We start from the raw sequence: 16,227 nt of genomic DNA on the forward strand, positions 1-16,227 counted from the left end.
TATTCCTAGACTAAAATGCTTTTGCTGGGGGTTGTCCATGTGAAGTGAATTCATTCTCTTAAGAGTCATGCACATAGCCACTGCAAAACAGAATCAAGTTTCAACTTAAGAAACTCAGTGACTGAGTTAACAAAAGTGACTGTTCCAATGGTCCAGATTCATTGGGTAGCTGCACGTACATTTTCCTTGGGTTACAGAGCTGCAGTCTAAAGTGTCCTGGGAATTCTAAGGAAGGAATTAAGTCCATACAAGATAATAAAATTTTTACCATAATTTTGTTTTGTTGAAATGTTTAAAAATTGTTAATGTACATTTATATTATGAATGCATACCAAATAAGAAGAATATTAACTACTTAAAATAATGAGACCATTTGGCATTTCTAATTAAATATGAAGCTAATGCCAAGAAGCACAATACCACCTTAGGTGTGTAGGACTATTGTCCAGCCATCTTACTGTGTTTGTATATCAACTTCACTGCTTTGAGTTTCATTTCATAGTCACAGGAGTACTGTGAGAAATGGAGCTAACATTTTAAAATTCTGACATAAGGGGTTTAGTTCCACAATTGTTGTAATATTTTCCTTACTTACAATTTATTTATATATGTATTTGAAATGTTTGTGTATAATTACTTCAGGCAGGTGAATGGAAAGCAAACTATTACAGAAGCTGAAGAAATGACTAAACGCTTTTGAAAAGAGAGGTTTTCTAATATTAGTTAAATTTTATCCAGTTAGTCTCCCCAAATCTGTTTTTCACATAAATACCCAACTAAAAAAAAGAACTAAATAAAAGATCTTTTATATGCTTCAAAGAAACATTTCTTTTATGTTTTCTTCCATAAGTGTTTGACTATGATCTCAAGAGTCCATCTAGAAGGTTCTATTACAATCAAGAGTGGTATATCAGGGAGAACAATGCAAAGACCTTTTACAAAGATCATTTAAAAGAATAACACCAAGATACTTAGTTTTATAATACATATATTTTGAAGTAAGTGAAGACAATTTTTTTTTTAACTTCTTTTAAATGTTTTCTTAAATTTGTCCAATTTAGTCATCCAACTGACAAAGCAAAGCAACCCCACGCTTGATCCAGTGCTGAATGGGTTTGTCTGTTTTTAACAACATTGCAATGACAAAGTTAGTAGAATGTCCTGTAGTGGAAAGAGTTCCTTTACGTTCACTTGTCTTGTAGAGGGGACAGACATAGGCATTCAACTTCAAAACCTGAGACTTTTTAGCTTGAAAAAAAAAAGAAAAGAAATTTATTTGATAAAGGGAAAACAGCCACTGGTACTGAAAGAACAACTATTTATCTTGTAATAAAATGACAAGTATTAAATCTAAGATCATGATTATGATATCTAAACATTTTAAAGTTGTTTTTTTACAGTTGGTATATAGTAATTATGGTTGTGAAATGAGGAAGTGATTTCATATGGTTCATGATTCTAGGTCTACAAGACAGGAATTGATTTTAAAGTTCTGATCACATAGCAGGTAAGGAGGGCTTGGGAGAGAAGGAATAAAAAAGGAGAAGGTAAGGAAGAAGGAATAAAATAGAGTATAGGTAATGGGGAGATGCAAAAAGAGAGACACAGTCGCTTAGAGCTCTAATTACAAGAAACCCACACATTAGAAGTTGAAATTGCTATTTGTTTCCAGTACGTTACTACTAAGAAAAACACATCAACTCTCACCTACTCACAAAATGAACCTATATACAGTCCTTGAAAAGCCAGATATGAACTATTAGTAGTCTTTCTAAACTAAGGCCACATTTCTCAGTTATAATTGAACTGCATTAACAATGAAAATATTTAATGGATTGAGTAGTGATTATGGGTGATTTGTAAATAATTTCATTTACAGTTATTTGAGAGAAAAAAAACTAGAGAAGAAAGAAAAAACAAAATAATGAACCTCATTTCTGTGGGAAAATGATGATAGCAGAAGGAAGGAAGGGGCAAGTCCAAGGGGACAAAATTGGCCTGCATCCCATATGGCTTGCAACATCTATGCTTTGGGGCATCTGACTGGCTCCTAGGCCTAGGAGTTACTTGTAGCCAGAAAGCTCTAATCTCTGGCTGGAGACTGTGTCAAGCCTATTTGTGTCTCTGAGAGGTGTGCAAAGGCACTTGAGAATCAAAATATTGATGATAAGACTCTGAAAAGTAGAAGTGTGGGGCACAGGCAAAGAAAACGTTACACCTCATGGGATAAGAGCAAAAAGAGGCAAAATGACATTCCTAAGATACTACAAATGCAACACAAAAAATGGGAACAATATATTTCCAATGAAAACAATGTAAATATTAAGTCACTATTTTAATTGAACAAAATTCTAATAGTTTGAGCAGAGACTTATTTGGGGAGCAGTTAAAAATATCTATCCTCCCTAAAACTCCAAGAAATTTTGTTAGAGGCATATTTACTTGGTTTTATCCATATGATGGGCATCAGGTCAAAGAGAAGTTTGGGATGCTGTTCGGCAAGTAATCCACTGTGAAGAGAAATTAACATACGTTTATTAGAAATAAGATGAAATTTGCTATTTAGAAATTGCAACTTAGATATTGGCTTTTCATACAAGAGAGAACCAGAGATATGCATGAAAAAAAAGTAAAAAAAAAACCCAAAAAACAAAAAAACCCCCCACGAGAACAACAACAAAAACAATCCAAGATAGAGGCAATGCAGAATCGAGAGAAACCAATTTATAGAAAGGCTATGTACAAACAGTGGACAAATATCAATTCCACCATTTTTTAAATGCTGTCCATATGGCACACACTATGCTATTACATTTGACCATCACAATGATCTTGTCCCCATTTCTATTCCTATGTCACGGGTGAAGAGTGGAGGCTCAGAGAGGCGGGGTACTTTTCTCAATACCATGGCTCTTAAGTGCCAGTGTCAGGATTCAAACAGAGATCTGCCTATCTAGAAAATGTGGTTTCTTTTCCCTATGTTACATTATTTATTTGTTGGTTTGCATATTTGTTTGAAAGAAGGAGGGAAGAAAAGAAGAAAAAGATGAATACATACATAAGGAAAAGTAAGTTAAGCGAAAAGTCAGTAGAGTGATGAAAAAGAAAAGAGAAATGATCAAATAAACTATGTGCACATAAGTATTTGTAGAACCCTATCTTAGAATTATCTCTGGAACCACCTTCGTGCTTCTTCTTAAGCAATTTTCCCTGCCGGGCCTTTAACTCTCCTTTGAGAGCAGTCTAAACGTGACTCTGGAAATAGAGGATTATGCTTATTAATACACTGTTAAAGAGCTGGGCTCCAAGGGAAATAGTTTCTCTCTTTCTCTCTTACCCCCATATTTTAAACAGGAATAGCATTGCTTAGTTTCTTCAGCTGGAAATTAAGTATTTATTTTAAATATTTATTTATTATATCATCAAAATACAAGAAAAAAATTTCCATTCATCAGTAGAAATGGAAACTTTATACAACTGTAAATTGTTTAATAGTGAGCTACTCCTACACATTACAAAATGGAAGGCAACTGTTACAAAACAGTTAGAAGCAGGAAAATAATCTCCATTCACTTTTCTACTAGTAAAACCACTGAAATATCAACTGAAATTGTTCAGGATCTAAAAATATTCACTCATCAATTGCCCCAGCCTGAGTAATGATTGATGGCAAAGATTCTGATATTATTTATTACTTGCCATATTCCCTAGAAAAGACTTTCTGGTTGAGGGGAAAAATGGCAGCAGACAGCTTATCTAAGATTCAGCTGCAATTGAAGAGGTCTTTGCAGTTAAAACTACTGACCTTTTTCTGTCCCAGCGTGCTCCATCGAGATATAAGCCATGGATATAAACGCCATCTTCTGGTTCTGTCTCAGATGTATCAGAAGGAATAACCTGAAGGGAGAGGCACACACTAGTAATGGTCTCCTGCCAGACAATTTTTGTCTCATAAAGAAAACATTAGTTAAATCTTCAGAACACATTCATGGCAACTCCACTGTATTATAGCTTCTTAAACTATAAGTTTTTCAGTAAAATGTAAATGTAAAAATGTATAATACAGTTTTTAAAAAGCATTTTATCAGGCTATACGGTACCTCACATTAATTTTTGCTAAAATAGAAGAGCAGCAGCAGAATAGAATTTGAATTAAATATTGAGATACATAAAAGTTCTAGCATAGAGATAGCAAGACAAATATATACTTTCTTCGTGAAAATCAAAGAATGAAAAGAAGTCAAATTGTATATAGTGGGCTATAAAAATATGAATTCTACATATCCTCCTTGCTTAAATATATGACTTTGATATAATGATACACAGTGCAGTTTAAGGAGTTACTGTACCTCAAATTCATATCCTAGTAAATCAATAGGGATGGTATACTTTCTGGCATAATTCTGCATAGCTCCAGTTAAAAAGGCTTGGGTGAAAAAGAAACCTGAGAGCCAAAACACGCAAGGTTTTCCTGAATTATACCAGTCCTATAAAGGGAAAACAAAATGCATTATGTTGATTTTTTTCAACTTACCCAAGTGTCATCTGACATACAATCCCTGATTCTGGTGTTCATGTGTGTTGCCTACACTTTCCATCACAAGATTCTCTTTCCTGACACTAATCATATAACCTATATCTTGGCCCTCTGACCTCTTTTCCCCTTCTAGTTACTCTTGGAAAATCCTAACTCATTTTAACATTAACCTGAATAAAACAAAGTTTGAAAGATTCAAATTTTCTGCAAAAAGCCAAACGTAAATTAATTGGGGATTTATTATATTATTTAATCCCACTCAAAAGCAACCATGTTAGAAATCTTACGCATTGTCTAACTATAGCCTTCATTGCTGATTCCAGTACCTTTCTTAACCCTCTTAAATTCCCTGCCTCCATGCCCACTGCCCCCATTCCAGTTTAGATAGTCATGGTCTTCTTTCTGTATCAATGTGTGTACCTCCTTGTTTTTCCTCTCTCTACTCAATTCATCTATAACAATGCTTCCAGAGTTACCTCACCACACATGGTTTGGATCAGCGTTATCATCTTCAGTGATCTATTACTCCCCCATCAAATTCAAGTCTAAACACACCTTAGTCTAAAAATCTTAGTCTCTTATTCAAGATACTTCACAATCCAGCCCCAAGTTATATTTCCAGCTCTGTCTTTTTAAGTTACCCTTCAAGCATCTTACAGTCTAATCAGAAGGTAACCATTTGCAGGTCTCTTCTCTGCACTGGGTGGACATCTGTTTTTTCTGCTCATCATAAAAGTGAAACTATTCTTACATGCCTCTGGAGGACAAACCCTCCTACACTCTCAACCCAAGCACTTCTGGTGGTGGAACTCCACCTTCTGGGGTGGGCATGTGATTCATGCTTATCCAATCAGAGTGACTGATTCAGGAATGGACATGTGACCCAATCAAAGCCACAAGTATCAAGATTCTTGTTGGGACTTTTGGGAAAAAGACTCACTCTCAACTCTTTGAAGTTATGTGGCTATGAGGCCAGAGTTGCTGTAGCTATATTGCTACCATCAGACAGGAACCTAACTGACAATGGACTTAACCTACACATACCAGAGCCAAGAGATGAAGTACAAGAAGCCAGGACCAGGTAATTGTGCCAGATCAAACCCTGCCTGGAGCCACTTTACCACCTGGAGTTTTCAAATATGCAAGGGAACAAACTTTATATTTGCTTATGTCAAAATTTGCACAACAGAATCCATCCTTAGTTATATAGTGCCTTTCATCTCACAGCTATCTTTAAGTCCTCTTCCTTTTTTTGCAGTGTCAAAAAACATTCATCTTTAGACCCAGTTCAAATGCTACTTCATCTAATAAACAAACTCTGTTTTCTGAGCTAAAAGAACTCTCTCCCTTCTTTGAATTCCTAGAACATTTTACATGTTGGTCTTTTATGACACATCCCTTACCATACTGTATTACTTTTTTCTTAAATACATAGGCTATCTCCCTATAAGCTGTTGGCAACTTGAAGGCAACTTGGCAACTCTGTCCAACAACAACATGCTTTGGATAAAGTGGGGTCTCAATTCGCATTTGTTGACTGAACAGATGAATCAATAAAATGAACTTTGTCTGAGTGAGCAGCACACCACGGGAAGAAGCCAGTTTTGCTTCCTGGGAGGAAGAGAACAAACCACTGCTAGAGATGTTGCGGTATCAGATGAAGAAGAGGTAGAGAAAGAGATGGAGTTTGACAAGGGCACAAGCCAGGCAGAACCAGCACCATGTACAAGAAAGCTGCAAGAACCCACAGGCAAGTGTATAAAAAATCCCCTTGCTCACTCCAGGGCTGCATTTAGCCAACAATGTCATGAGTGTCTGGTCAGCTCCTTACATACAATCTCTGAATTAACTACCACTAGCTGAGTGCTTAGTACACACCAGGCACTGTGCTGAGCACTTTACAGGTATCTCCTCATTTAGTCCACAAAATAACTCAGTGAGTTAGGTAATATTCCTCTCATTTTATATTTGAGGAAACTGGGTGTAGAAAAATGAACATCGTGCTCAAATTCACACAGATACTGTTAGATCCTGGATTTAACCTGAGATTATAGCCAGTGTGCAAAAGAGCTTAAAAAAATATACAGGAAGGAGAAAGGGAAGATAAATAGAGTAAACCATGGGAGAGAAATGAGAAAAGGATAGAAAACTCCAGATGACTCATTTGCTTAATTTGTTAACTCTAAGAACCATTAGGAGGTGAAGTCAAGAGTCCGGGAGAAAAAAAGATGATGGGAAAATTATGTAGCTTCTGTAAGGGTTAGAGAACAATGCGGGAGATCCATTCAGGGGAAGATTTGTGGTGAAGGATGATAAAGGTGCTCGATAATGAGTGAGACCTTCTTACCCAAATGGAATGACTTCAAAGGGAAATCCAAATTTCAGAAAGCAGAGAGTTTGATGTGAACTTTTATATTAAAAACAAAAGGAATCTGTCTAAGGCCATCCCAGCTGGCACCATGCCAGGACCCTCTAGGGGACCAAGCTAAGACTCTTCAAGGCCTGTCAGGACAAAGCAGTACACGGATATGTAAGCAATTTCAGAAAAGTTTGGGAAATGGACTGGAGTACAAAAAAAAGTAAAATGTGGCAAAGGGAGGATGGAATTAACTATATGTCAGATGCTTTTGATAAGGGTCAGAAAGAGGCTGGTCTATCCAGGAAGAAGTAAAAGATATGTTGAGACACGGCTAGGAATCACCCAGGTGTGAATTCACCTATCAAATTGGAAAAGATAAAAATAAACACTAATTACTGAGAAACAGGCACTCATATTCACTACTGATGTGGATACAAACTGAATAATTTTTCTGTAGGATGACTAAGTAATGCATATCAAAAGTCTTAAAAATATCCAAATGGAATCAATCAAAACATTAAAAGAGTAAGGTACCACTGACCAACAGGTGTTTTTCTAGAAACACAACGATGGCTTTACATTTGGAAATGTAGTGATATAATTCAATGCAATAAAAAGTTAAAGAAGATAAAAAATAACAATAGCAATAAATGCTGAAAAGGCATTTGATAAAATTCAACAATTCTGATTTTACAGTCCACATTTACTGAATGCTTACCACATACCATGGACTGTTACCCTATGAAATAAAAGTGCCCATTTTATGGATGAGGAAACAGGCTAGCAACTGGCAACTCTTCTAGAGCCTAAACACTTAAAACTCCCATTCTATGGTGTTTCTTTTGTTTAATGTATAATCTACATAAAAAAGCTCCTATAAATTAAATTTTTTTTTTTTTTTTTTATAAGATGTTTAGGTTTACTTTTTTTTTTTTTTTTTTTTTTTTTTTTTAAGATTTTATTGGGGAAGGGGAACAGGACTTTATTGGGGAACAATGGTCAAATTGTTGTCCTTTCAATCTTAGTTGTGGAGGGTTCTGTTCAGCTTCAAGTTGTTGTTCTTTCAGTCATCCGGGAGCTCAGCGGCAGCTCAGCTCAAGGTGCCGTGTTCAATTTTAGTTGCAGGGGGCAGAGCCCACCATCCCTTGCGGGACTCGAGGAATTGAACTGGCAACCTTGTGGTTGAGAGCCCACTGGCCCATGTGGGAATCGAACCGGCAGCCTTCGGAGTTAGGAGCACGGAGCTCTAACCGCCTGAGCCACCGGGCCGGCCCCTATAAATTAAATTTTAAAAAATAGTCTAGGGAAGCCAGATAGCTCAGTTGTTTAGAGCGTGAGCTCTGAACAATAGGGTTGCCGGTTCGATTCCCACATGGGCCAGTGAGCTGCGCCCTCCATAACTAGATTGAAGACAACGAGCTGCCGCTGAACTTCCAGAGGGGCGGCTGGATGGCTCTGTTGGTTAGAGTGTGAGCTCTAAACTATAAGGTTGCCGGTTCAATTCTCGCATGGGATGGTGGGCTGCGCCCCATGCAACTAAAGATTGAAAACAGCGACTGGATTGGAGCTGAGCTGTGTCCTCCACAACTAGATTGAAGGACAACAACTTGGAGCTGATGGGCCCTGGAGAAACACACTGTTCCCCAATAGTCCCCAATACAACTTTTTTTAAAAAAAGGCCGGGGCCAGATGGTTTCACTCATCACTCATGCTTCATTCATGAATTAAAAAAAAATAAATAAAAGTCCAAAAGGAAAAATAGCCTAGGTAACGAACTGGCAATTCCAGAAGAAAATATACAGGGCAAGTACACATACTAAAAAAAGCACAGGCTCTCTAATAAATAACCAAAGAAACTTAAATTGAAACAATAAGATTGGCAAAAACTGAAAAGGGAGGTATGAGAAAGCCTATCTCCCCACATCTTCACATGCACTGTCTATTTATGATTAGCTTCCACAGTGAAACAAACACCGAAAGGTCATATACCTATGTGAATTTCCAGAAAGTATTTTTGGGGTTCTCTTTACCCCTTACCCCTGCATAAACATCAACCATAGGATGGGGGGTGAGCTGAGGAGTTAGGAAGGAAAAACAGTGCCTGCCCTATGCTTGCTTTCCTGTGCCCTGAACAACCTTTAGTGTGTGTTGGAGGAGGAGCAAGATTTCAAAGCACTCATCCTTTTCCTAGTTCTATGAGATAAGAGCTAAGAAGCAAATGATTTTAGACAATGACCAATTATTCATAAATCCAAGCTTCAGGCTCTTTTCATAATTTGCCATCAGTATTAAAATCATAATACCAGTTTGAACCACAAACTTAGAATCTCCAAAATAATATATGTCAAGTATAACTTGGGTTTGGGTAAGGTAAAATTTTGATTCTCTACTCAGTACTTCGAAATGTGTATAATTTTCAATATTCTAAAATTTGGGTTAGATTACCATGAAACTACTAATCATATTCCATTCAACTCAAAGACATTCAAGTGACCACAGTCAATTTCTAATATCTCCCCAGTCAACCAAAAAATAAAATTATATATATATATGTATATTATATATAATCTTTTACCTGTAAAAAGTTCAACCGGGCTAGAAAATCTGTGACATAACTTCCTAGGGGTTTAAGGCTTGGGTATGATCGTTGGGCCCATATTTCTGGAACTTTTCCAAGAAGCAAACTACCAGAGAGTGCTTCCAGTGCAGAATCCATTACAACCACACCCTTAATAGCTTTTTCAAGGTCCCGTAGAGTGTTACGTATAGTTTTAGTTAAACTGCAAGGAAATAAATTATGTCATCAACCAATATATGAAGTAAATGTTAACACAGAATGTCTTTCCAGAAGAAATGGCAGGAATCTCATTCACAGCTTTATGAGGGTGTTTCCCAAAGTATGGTCACCTCCCACTTGGTAATGTAACATAATTTTACATTATACTTATGTTTATGTAAAAGTTTTTCACTTTAATAATAAGAAATATTTTAAAATATAGAAAGTAATACAACTAACTTTCTGGGTATTATTGCTTAGGACCAGGCTAATTTAAGCAGAGAATGATTTATGGAAAAATATAATGTAAATAATATTACAGGTGACATGCAAATACAGAGGGTGCCAAAAAATGTATACACATTTTAAGAAAGGAAAAAACTGTATTAAAATTGTAATACTCAATATATACCAATAACAAAAGATGAATACAAGTCATGTGTATACATTTTTTTGGCACCCCCAGTATGTTACAGTTATAAAAGTTATGTAGAATGGTGAAAAGTGCAGAAAAAATTATAAAAGTGTTATGCAATGCCTGAAACTTGGGAAACACTGCATCAAAACATAAAGTGCATATTCATTCATACACTTTCAAATACTTTGCTTCCCACTTAGGCCCGAACTACCAAGAACACCATAAATACTCATATATCTGCCATGAGAGTTTTAGGCTAGAAGTCCAAGCAATTGAGGGATAGTATGTTATTATATATAAATACATATGGTGTTTGTGTAAGAAATGCTGAGTTAAGGCATCATAGTGTTTTAAAATGTTTTATTTTAAAACGTCAACAAGTCTGGAAACCCAAATAAACTTGGAAACACTTTAGAATCATAATCAAAACAGTCTCCATTCCTTAAGCCAGTGTTGAACTGTAGAAAATTTAATTTAAAAAAATAAAAGTAAATAATTTGTTTGCTATCATGGGGTACCAAATCAACTTAGATTAGACTCAGGAAGAAAAGGGAGGTGTATATATGTCAAGAGGTAGGAAAATGTCAGAAGATGTGACTACACATAAGCCTAGCTAATGCTCATTCTATCTTTAGCTCCTGAGGAGAATAGTAATGGATGGGTGGGAAATTCTGATTAATGAATATTTTTAACCAGATCTCTTTTTCATCACCATTTTAACACTATAAAATATATCCTTCCTTCTGGGGCAGAAGCTCATGCAATTAAATTAAAAATTAAAAGGGAGAAAGTTCTAAAGAAATGGCAGGTTTTAATAATTTTTTTCTTAAAATTTTAAGTCAATGCCAATGTGTCTTTTTATCAGCTTTGGTTGGTCACCTTCTAAATCACTGGGGATATAGATCCTTACTTGTTAAATCTTTCCATTTCTTGTACTAACACAGTATTCATGCTCTCTTCATATCTCACGGGATACTTCCATAGGGCTGTTTCAATGTCAAAATCGTTTGGTAGCTAAGAGAATAGATTTTGAAGATCACATATGACTCTCAGAATGCATAATTAGTTTCATTCAGATCACTAATAGTTAACATTGTGCAGTTGCTATGTGCTAGGCATTGTGCTAACTGCTTTCCATACATTATCTCATTTAATTCTTACCATACCCTGTTAGGTGGCCATTATTCTCTCTATTTACAGATAAGGATATTTAAGTACAGAGAGGTTAAGTAACTGCCCAAGGGCACACAGCCAAAAAGTGATCCATTTAAATCCACAGGCCTCTAACTCCAAGACCCATGCTCTTTACTATAGATAGGATATAGCACTTTGCAGAAGATACACATTTCTGAAAAGTTGTGTAATTTCCTTCCATAAATTGAAACTTATTTTCCATTGATAAAACAGATGTGCCATCTCATTACTGTTTTTTATTTATTTCCAATCAATTATCATCTGGCTCCAAATAGCTTAGCGTAGGCCACTATCAAATAATTAATGTGTGAATGTAGCAGGGTTCCGGGGCACAGGGAGAGAGAAGACCATCAATTGTCTGATTTCTATGAGGCATGGCAAGGATGCTTGAGAAGTGATAAAGGGGACTTTGGGACTGATGATCAAGCCACAAGACATTGGAATTCATACTCCTTAAGGGGCAAAGAAGTTTTCCAATCAGGGAAGTCCCAAACTCAAAAAGTTGAGCTGCCCAGGGTGTCCCCAGATGATGGCCCCTGAGTGGTGTAAAAGAATTCTTCTAAATCACACTAGGTGGTGTCACTCAAGGACCCTTGGGCTTAGCACAATCCCTCTATCACAAATAAGTCCCAGATTCCACTGCCAGGTAACTTTCTGTTAGGGATCTTGTAAGAGCTACCATTCTGCAAGGGTGAGAAACTTTCCCCACAGAGGTAAACTGCAGAAACAGTAAGGGGTCAGGGATGAGAAGAGGCAAACAACAGAAGCAGCAGCCTAGGGGAGGAGGCTAGTCTGCTTTCACACTGAGGGCTGGGGTCGCTGGGCAGTGCTTCTTCCCTCCCTTATCCAGTGGCTGCAACCAGGTGTGTGGTGAGTAGGCTCTTCTTAAGGACTGGTGTCAGGCAAGACCACCAACAGTGGGCGTCGAGTAATGGTGCTGTCCATGGGCTTTCAAGGCAGATGGACTATGAGCCAGGTTCTGCTATGTCAGAGCACCTGATTGAAATATGGGGATAATTGGCGCATTTACCCTGGGGCAGTGGGGGGGAGGGGCGAGGGAGAATTGTGAAGATCAGTGCTTAAGACCATAAATCTTTTTAAAGTTACGTGAAGACAGAAAAAAAGGTGAGACTAGAGAGTATCATTCCACTTTACTAGTAGGGCTAGGTACATTGGACTGTATTATGAAAATAAAAAAGCTATAGCAGCTAATTTAATGATGCTCTTATCTCTCTGGGACCCCTCATTTCCTAATGTAGAGATTAAAAACTACTCACTCCTTGATCCAGCAAGTTCAGACCATTTCCTCCATTTTTAAAAAGCATTATGCAAAGTACCTTAAATTCATGATCTCTTTAATGTTCACAAGAACCTTATCACCTCACTTTACAGATTTGGAAACTAATGTTCAGAAAGGTAAACTATCTTGCTCAAGGTCACAATGCTCCTCAATGGAGTTTCCAGATTGTCATTTCAGTACCATTTTGATTTATATTATATTATAAGCAACATATTTTAAGCTAAACATTACCTTTTTGAGAATATCTTTGGTAATTTCTAATAGAACCTGGTCAGTACTTCCTGAGGATCCTGTCTGTTCGGAGCCTCCCTGGGTGAGGAGCAAGGACTCAAAGAGGATTTTCGTTTGTTGAAGATCTTTGGAGATATCAACATTCTCATGTAATCCAAATATCTCAGGGTGTTGAGTAAATGGAAGTTTCTATCAAAATAAATTAAGCAAGCATCACATTTTCACTGAATACATTAATTCATAAGGTAGACACATGCAAACCAGAGGGTTAAAAATCAACTAAATAAACAATAGAGGAATTTTTCTAATTTTTTATAATAATTAGAAACAAAAGATATTGAAATTTGATTGAACCCATAATACTTATCAAACCCTATCCGTTACCAAGGAATATTTCACTGTTTGCTTTTTAGAAAATTCACACTTAAATTTAGCACTACTTTCAGTGACATCAATTACCTTAATGAATTCAATATAATCATTATAAGTGCCTTTAGGAGGAGCGAAATAGTTTCCACTGGGAGAAAACTTATAATGATGGCTTTCAATTATGTGTGGATTATAAAAGTCAGCCAGCATGGTTAAGAGGAGACGTCTGTCCCAATCATCTGTCACTCTTCCTCCATAGTTACACTCCCCAGTCAGATAAGAGATAGCTTCAAATGGAACTGTGTCATACTCATTTATAAATAACTGAAACAAAGGAAAAAATAAAATGAGAAAAACAAAGTATTTCACTTCATTTCCATTTTAAGATGGCATTGAGTATCTATCTATCTATCTATCTATCTATCTATCTATCTATCTATCTATCTATCTATCATCTAGCTATCTACCTATACACACAGAAGTGAGGTTGGAAGAATCATCATCCTGGTTGTCTTTGGGTGACCTTTATGAGGCCCCTTGTCATAAAGGCCCTCATCACAACAAAGAAGCAGAAAAATATTAATATTCTGTGATAGTCTAGCTGGATTTATATATGTGGTAAAATATAACAGAAATAATGGGACGAGTACTGGAGTTGGACAGACCTGAGTTAAACCCGACCTCAGCGGACAAGTTCACTTCCTACCTTTGGTTTTCTCAAAAATAGAGATAATACCAACCTTACAGGGTTGCTGTTGAAGATTAGAATTAATAAAAGTAAATGTGCCTAGTTCAAAGTCTGAGTTAGTAGAGATTTACAGTGGATATTTATTCTTTTCATCTTCTCCTTCTCCTTCTTCTTTTTTTGGAGGGGGCCTGCTGACCACCTGAATCTCACATTCTGAGTCTACAGAAACTGAAAAAGCTGGCCACTCACTTTCCCAGCTTCCCTTATAGCTAAAGCTTAGGCCTGTGCCCTGGGCTTGACTATTCAGATACATCTAGACTGAACTGGGGTTTAGTAAGCAAAGCAGTAGGGAAAGCAAAGAACCTGTTGTAACGGTACCAGCGGGCCTGCAGTAGACCAGAGTGTGTGCGGCAGGTATGTGAGCTGTGGTGTCTAATATGCACCAAGGGTAGAGGGGCTGCTCTTACCAGACATGGTATGATTCTAGATGGGACTCTGGATGCCCTGGCTTTCCAGCTGTCTTGGGGATTCTGTGACCTACATGGTATTCTTTCAATAAATTCCTTTTCTACTTAAAGCAGACCGCCTGCTTCTGTTGACTGATAGAAGTATTTGTAGACTTGACTGAGTGGAGAAAAGTAGAGGATAATGAGGACCTACATAAAGCCAGCTGAGGAGGGTACTGCAAAAAGACAAAGAACCAGGGTCCTTGATGACAACGTTTTTGCTGAATCAACCAACTCCAGAGCCTGTCCTCCTCTGTACTTTTTAAAGTGAGATAAGTTTCATTATGGTTTAAGACCGTTTGAATAAGGTTTTCTATTATTTGCAGCAGAAAAAACATCCAGATGGAAATAGTGCTTCATAAACTACAGTTATAATTGTTACTACTACCTCCCCATCTATTAGTAGTGCTGGGAGAATTGAATAAGTTATTCTCAGCAAAGGGCTTGATACACAGTTATTCTCCATTAGTGTTAGTCCCTTTTTAATTATACCTGTAGTTGTCGAATACTGATGCGTAAGTCTGATTCATTAAATCCATATGGAATATTCCAACCAAGAGGACCAAATTTCTTTCTCTCTTGCACGAGGGCATGAAAAAAACAAACTCCGAACAGCAACTTCTCCCATGCCTTTAATATAAAAATTATACAAGAAAAAAATTCTGATCATATTTCCATCAGTAAAATGAGGGGAATCAGTGGTATTTTTCATTGTAAGGTTCTATGGCTATATATCTCTACAAACTCTTATTTAAAAAAGACATGCTAACAAAAATAATGCTTACTATAAAAAGTATTAATCTTATGACTTAACACCTCCAAATAGAAACAAACTGCAATAATATTAAACTTTATTAAAATGCAATAATTCTACCATTTACCAAAGTATTGGTTCATAATACTTTGGTATTGTTCATAGATATTTATAACTTCAAAACTTAAATGTTATCCTATAGATTCGCTGGCATATGCTTGAGACTACAAGTGCAGGAGAATAATTAATCATGATATGAATAGTACCAATATATAGTAACTCTGACTTTGTGATTTTGCATTTGGAGATCATTTCTGAAACCACTGTTTATTTACTCTATCCATGACATCTTCACATGTGTGACATGTATGTCACATGGTCCTCTCACTCAGCCTGTCAGTGCTCTGGAGGATGGCCGCCCAGCCCTTTGAGGTGACCCCAAGTAAATTTCAAGTGTGCTACACAGCACGTATTTTAAGTTAGACCATCTCAAACAGCTCCAAATGCAGTAAAAATCCATCCAGCTATTTTCATGTGATGCAGTGATAGAAACTGTTCCTATAATATGACAATGTAAGTACACCATGGCTTAACTAAATAACTATATTCTTGAAATGCTGTGCATAAATCAAAGCATATTATACACATATTATATGAATGCTGTGGTGACATATTTAATAGGGGAAAAACCTTTTGGCAATGAGAGCAATATCCTAATTTAGGTATATTTTCCACATATATTCACATAACGGGTTTTCTTAAGGAGGTGATAATTACTCTACATTTTTGGCCTGCGCTTGTTAAGCCAAGAAGCCTCTTGTGGTATCAGAGAAACCTTAGGAACAGAATACAGAAAGAGGCATACTTAGGGTAAGATGCTGTCAGCCCAAGATGACTCTGAACATACAAAGAACAGTTTTCTACAACTGTGGCTGAAATTAGATGTGGCTGAAATTAGATACGGGCTGAATAGATGTGGTAAGGGGCATCAGAGGAATTTGCCACAGTTCTGTTATCTAGATTTTATTTAAAAACCAATCTATATACTCTAAAAACACTCTTAAATATTAAAGAATTCATTAAAAAAAACTTTTC

At 36.7% G+C, this 16,227-nt stretch overlaps 1 protein-coding gene across 1 annotated transcript in view; it reads right to left on the reverse strand.

Annotated features, from left to right (window-relative positions):
* Positions 1-56: 56 nt before the first annotated feature.
* DNAH12 (dynein axonemal heavy chain 12) overlaps positions 57-16,227 on the reverse strand; it is a 192,536-nt gene continuing 176,365 nt past the window's right edge. Inside the window, exons 66-74 of the mRNA XM_074313144.2 lie at positions 14,871-15,008; positions 13,275-13,508; positions 12,816-13,004; positions 11,001-11,104; positions 9,472-9,676; positions 4,350-4,487; positions 3,806-3,897; positions 2,443-2,510; positions 57-1,248 (exon numbers count right to left, since the gene is read on the reverse strand). Coding sequence (XP_074169245.2) covers positions 1,058-1,248; positions 2,443-2,510; positions 3,806-3,897; positions 4,350-4,487; positions 9,472-9,676; positions 11,001-11,104; positions 12,816-13,004; positions 13,275-13,508; positions 14,871-15,008 — 1,359 coding nt within the window. The 3' untranslated portion in view covers positions 57-1,057. The remainder of the gene's footprint in view (positions 1,249-2,442; positions 2,511-3,805; positions 3,898-4,349; positions 4,488-9,471; positions 9,677-11,000; positions 11,105-12,815; positions 13,005-13,274; positions 13,509-14,870; positions 15,009-16,227) is intronic.

Source organism: Rhinolophus sinicus, chromosome 5, assembly GCF_057876585.1.
Source record: "Rhinolophus sinicus isolate RSI-liver-muscle chromosome 5, RSI-T2T, whole genome shotgun sequence".
Classification (NCBI taxonomy): Eukaryota; Metazoa; Chordata; class Mammalia; order Chiroptera; family Rhinolophidae; genus Rhinolophus; species Rhinolophus sinicus.